Source organism: Urocampus carinirostris, chromosome 18 (assembly GCF_059441175.1).
Source record: "Urocampus carinirostris isolate Australia breed hairy pipefish chromosome 18, RoL_Ucar_1.0, whole genome shotgun sequence".
NCBI classification, from domain to species: Eukaryota; Metazoa; Chordata; class Actinopteri; order Syngnathiformes; family Syngnathidae; genus Urocampus; species Urocampus carinirostris.
The window spans coordinates 148,979-154,233 of record NC_142366.1 but is presented as its reverse complement, the minus strand read 5'-3'; the positions used below and the strand labels follow the sequence as shown (position 1 = coordinate 154,233).

General features: G+C 42.2%; 1 protein-coding gene across 1 annotated transcript; it reads right to left on the bottom strand.

Moving 5' to 3' along the window:
* Positions 1–737: 737 nt before the first annotated feature.
* Positions 738–4,704, bottom strand: LOC148347947 (uncharacterized). The gene is made up of 2 exons (XM_088322509.1): positions 4,030–4,704; positions 738–3,230 (listed from the first exon to the last, which is right to left on the bottom strand). Exons 1-2 carry the CDS (start codon positions 4,468–4,470, stop codon positions 1,233–1,235), a joined length of 2,439 nt encoding a protein of 812 aa, XP_088178635.1. The 5' UTR covers positions 4,471–4,704; the 3' UTR covers positions 738–1,232.
* Positions 4,705–5,255: the final 551 nt, after the last annotated feature.

Sequence of the window (5,255 nt, the reverse complement as noted above, 5' to 3'; positions counted from 1 at the left end):
TCATATTTCAAGCCTGTGCTTTATCCCCAACAAGTAAAACTTAAAATTGCATCTATTAAAGTCAGTGCCCTTGTAGGGTGAGTAAACAGACTGGTCGACACAATGACCCTCCAGCTAACTTGTTGTGTAGCATGAATTGATGGGTGTCTTTAAAGTCATTGCAACCTTACCCCGCCCTCCATGTATACAAATGTCCAGGAGTAATCTGAAGTCCCTCAAAAATAAAGAGGCATCAACAATAACATGTGAGATTATTATAAATCTGAGAAACGTGCCCCGCCCTCCATGCATACAAATATCCAGGAGTATTATGCAGCCCCTCAAACATTGAGTGGCCATTTACACGATAATTTCTGATCGTTGTCAATTAGAGAAACCCACCCATCGGATCATTTGCAGCTGAAACAAACCCAAGAGGAAGCACTTATGAGAATACAAAACATCAATGCAACTTGCATCTAGCGAGTAGTTTTTCCTTAAAAGACAGCTTAGCAGAGTTTTCATGAAAGGGGGAAGGAACTCGTGCGTAGACATGACCTAAACCAAAGCACTTACCACAGCAATAGTTTAAGTCTGCTTCAAGTCGGGTTGTGGTAATCAAAAATGAGATCAGCTCTTACACATAGGAAATCCCTGCAGTGTGTGGAAAGCTTGGGGCACTTGGGGGGGGGGGGGGGGGGGGGGGGGGGGGGGGGAGGGACCAGGTAGGACCAGGGCAGTGCCCTGGTGGGGGGAAAAGTGGGGCGAAGCCCCCCCCCGGAGCTCATGGGTTTTTTTAAGTACTTTCAATGCACTCAGATGACAAAGAAATAGACAAGACAACAGCATAAATTTTCAATGTATATTGAACTATCCCATATAAAATTACAGTTTAAGTCAACTCAAAATCAGTCACATTAAAAAACATTTCCCCAACGCCACTATCTTAATTGTAAAGAAGATGGTTCCAGTGGCAAGGGAGACCCTAGACGACCGGCATCTTTCTACAACTGCAGGCGGCTAACGGGATCCAGGTCTGTAGGAAACCGCCTCAAAGCGTGCCGCCACCAGCTTTTGGGATCACTCTTAGTCTGGACTCTACCCTTCGACCTGTTCGGCTTGGGTAACCCTACCAGGAGTACGAGACTCCCGCCGACATAGCTCTGGGGGTCATGGAGACGCGCAAAGTGCCCCACCACGATAAGGTGGTGATCCGTCGGGACACAGCTAAATCCATTCACATGACCCAAACACTACTTCCTCCTAGACTTCATTGCTTTGGAATGGGTCTTTCTAGCCTGCTTCTGTGCAGCTTTGATGGTTCTTCTTGAGGCAGCCTTGCTCATTTGGGTGTCCTGTTTCACAGCAAGTTCTGTTCGTTTTGCAGACAACATAGCTGCTTCTGCATCCTTCTCCTCCCTGTACCTTTTGGAGGATGTCCTCAGATTTAGGCACAGTATGGACTGCACAGGATCCATCAGAATGTCTTTCCTTCCAAAATGGCTGACAGAGGTGGTATTTCTTGCTCTTAGGGCATATTTTACAGTCTGGATAGAACTGTATGTGGCTATGTCCATTCTGCATGCTTTGGGGTTCAGGACATCACCCATGACACTAAAAGCCCCCTCTACTTGCGGCCCATGGAAGCAACTCATGAGAGCCTTCACCATCTTGGCCAGGGTTGGGTATCTTCCAACAGCAAAGACTTGGGCCCACCAACGATCCAGTGCAATTGCCTTCCCCTCTGAGTCCAAAGGTGTTGGCAACTCACTGTCCAACTGGTATTCTCTCACCTCGAGATCATAGTTCCCCAGCTCTGACTCATCAAGGACATTGGTGACCAACGACGACAGCTTCTTCAGTTGGTTTAAAGTTGAGCTGTGTCCTCTGGCAAGTGGGTCAATGGCAGAGGCTGCTCTCAGAAGCTTGCTGTTCATGGGCAACTTTTTCTGAAGGTACAGACCACATGCCAGATATGCTGCCTTGGCTTTGGCTTTGAACTTGAACACAACTGACGACTTGTTAGAAGAATCCATCAGTTTGCTGGTGACACCACCATAGAAAATATCATTTTCTCGGAGTTGGTTGGCTTTGTTGTTCAGTTCAATTTCTGTCAGTTTACAGCCTTGAAGGGACTCTGGCTTTAGGAAACAGGACAAGAACTTCTTGAAGAAGGACACTTGCTTGTCGTTCAGCTTGTGGATCATTGGCGTTTTCGTCTCAAAGGTGATCACATAGTTCTTCAGCAAGGGCAGAACTGCTGTGTACAGGTTGAGGGTGAGAAGCGTATCCAATCTTGTGAAGAATATCTTCTCATAGATCCTCTGCTTCCTCTTCCTTCCTTCCTCAGTCATGTTCTTTTGGCCTAAAGCTGATTGTATGTCTTTGAGTTTGGCTTTGACTTCTCTTGAAAGATCCTTCTTGTGGTAGATGGCCATGATGGTGGGAAGATAGAGTTCTTTATCTCCTCTGCCAAGAAATGCATAGTAGAAGATGGTAAAGACATCCATGAGGCGTAAGGTGGACATTGAAACATTATAGTTTGAAAGCCATCGATGGCTGACAAATCTCTCTGGCATGGTGAAGGTGATGCCTGTCAGAAAGCAAATTTCTTGAAGAGCTTCCTTCAGATCGGTTGACCACTTGAAATCGTTGAAGAGATCATTATGGAGTCCTTCAATCTTGTACTCAAATGGCTTGCAAAAATGCTTAGAGGCGTTGTGGATGTGGTGGCAGGTATCCCCATCTATGTCAAGGAGATGTGGTGCTGGTCCCTCTCGCAAACGCGTCTCAACTCCAGATTTGGAACCCCGCATCACTGCACATGAGTCCATCAACACAGACACCAAATTGCTCCAGGGAATATTGTTCTTGGTCATGAGGGCTGAGAGTTCATCAAAGAGAGATTTGCCGTCAACTTTAACAACACTCAAAGATGCTAAATGTTCCACCACAACAGACTTTGTCGACGGGGAGAAATAGCTGACGAGAACACACAGGACACGGTGTAGATTGTTGCTGGTGGACTCATCAATGTTCATTGAAAAGTGGGAGGATCTTAAGTTTGTTAAAGTCTCATCAAGCATAGTATGGGCAAGGCCATACTTTGTTTTGTAGGATGCACTGGTTCTATCCATGGACAGTCCATTCAGAGCTTTTGGATCCCTTGCCAGTTCCTTTGACAGTGTGATGAGCTTTGGGGCCATGGTGAACGGAAGAGAATTTTCGGCCAGCACTCCCAACAGCATTGCCTGAAGAATAAAAGAAATTTAACAATAATCAGTAAACAATTAAATAATTTAAATAATTATTTGAATTATAATCCAAAATGTCATGCGACCAAAGTAAATAAAAAAGGATTTAGTCTAAACTTTCATGCACATTCACATGTCAGAGTATTTATTATGGTGACAAAAAAATGTTGAAAATTAGCTACAAACCATTGGAAATAATATTTACCATGCAATAAATCATTTAATCAATCATTCTTAATACATAATGGATAACAAAAACATAAAATACCTCATGCAGCAAGCTCTGATAAAAACACAATCATGCATTCGACTAAGATCATCTCTGTAACTGCATACATCAAGACACTCAACATCTTGAAACCTAAAAAGTGCAAACATGCAGCATTCATTTGAGTTTGTGTCAATGATTAACCATGTTATTAATATTAAGTAAATTATGTACCATAATAATATCGTGGCCATTAAGAAAATCAATGGTAGAATATCATACAAGTACTTAATTTAAAAAATATAAATACTGACAATAGTTTTGATTACTATTAGGCTTAATAATATTTTTAAATTTCCTAAATCATATTTTAAATGTAATAATTTATTTCTTTAATAGCAGCGTATCCAAGTATTTGATAAATGAAAGTACAATAAGTATAGGCCCTACAGTAAAGTGTTGGTGTAATGTACACATGAAAATCTATTATTGTAATTGTTAAATATTTATGGCCATTTTTATTACGTTATAATATTTTCGAAAAAAATGGGAAAACTGTCAAATAAATTTGAAAAGTTTACCACCTACCTCAAAATTCACGACTCTATCAGCAACTGGTACAGGTTGTTGGGGTGGATCACGTCTCTTTATTACCGCTTCCGATTGTGATGTCAATAAGGGATGGAGGCCGTAAAGTTTTGGAGTTTTCGTTTGGGCACCGAAACTTCCAGCGATGGAATAATTTGTCGTTCTTGACTGGAGTTCTTTCACGTGTTTTTTGCTCTTTGCGTGACTTTCAAGAGCTTTGAAACCTCTCCCACCATAGTCGATGGTATCATGACACCAAATGCAAAGTGCTTTCCCGGCACGATCGATCTTCCGAATAAAGTCATTGAACAAATTCGTCACAGTCTTCTTTCCAACATTCGTAGATAATTCCTTCTCCAACCAGTCCCATCGAAACTTGTTTTTTACAATCTTATCAATTTCTTTAGCTCGCGGAGCATCTTTGCGTTCGATCACGGACATCTTTCTTTAAACACCCGGCAAAAACGTGTGAGAAATGAACAATGGCACACTCCTATAACAAGCGCGTTTATTGGTCAACACGAGACTTCAACCAATCGCAAGTACGTTTCATTTCAGTTACGGAAACACTCAAATGGCATGCTGTCGAGACGAAATCGTTTTTTTTTACCAATTAAAACACCGGAAATTTTAAAATTTTATTTTTGGAGATAAAAAAAGCGGAATTCCGCGAATTAGCGGAAAAATCACATCCCTGGGTCTTTTTCTTTTCTATGCCCACATTTATGTCTAAATTGTTTGTTATCTATTGTGTTCCAGAGTGGCTGTCCCATAAGCGTGGACAGGTTGGACAGGAATGTTCCCATCCTGTGCTTATGGTTGGATGTGGAGTCAGAACTCATTCAGGACTTAAGGTTGAGCAAGGTTATGTGGGCCCTGCAGGAGCTGCTAAAGAGGGAACAGGGCCATGGCTGGAGGTCCTGATCTACGTGTACTGGCTGGTCCACGCTCTGTCCTACCGTGTGGTGTCACGGGTCTTCAGGGTTCCCAGGTCCACCGTACAAATAATTGTCCACTTTTAATATGGAATAAATTCCCCAAAAGCCATATTTTAGGCTCTGGAAGTCAGACCCACATTTGCATTATGTGCTTTTCTGCATTACTATTCAATAAACATCTTCATTTTGAGTAACACCTTGGTGGTTTATTTCATAATGATGTGAGATACTGTGTGTGAACTATGTGACTGTTGGACAGAAAACAACTACAAATCACTCCAGCTTAAA

Excerpts from the sequence above, each read along its gene's own strand:
- LOC148347947 (XM_088322509.1), bottom strand. The coding sequence starts at position 4,470 with ATGTCCGTGATCGAACGCAAAGATGCTCCGCGAGCTAAAGAAATTGAT. Across the intron at positions 3,231-4,029 it reads ATAGAGTCGTGAATTTTGAG|GCAATGCTGTTGGGAGTGCT; the intron begins GTAGGTGGTAAA and ends TTTATTCTTCAG.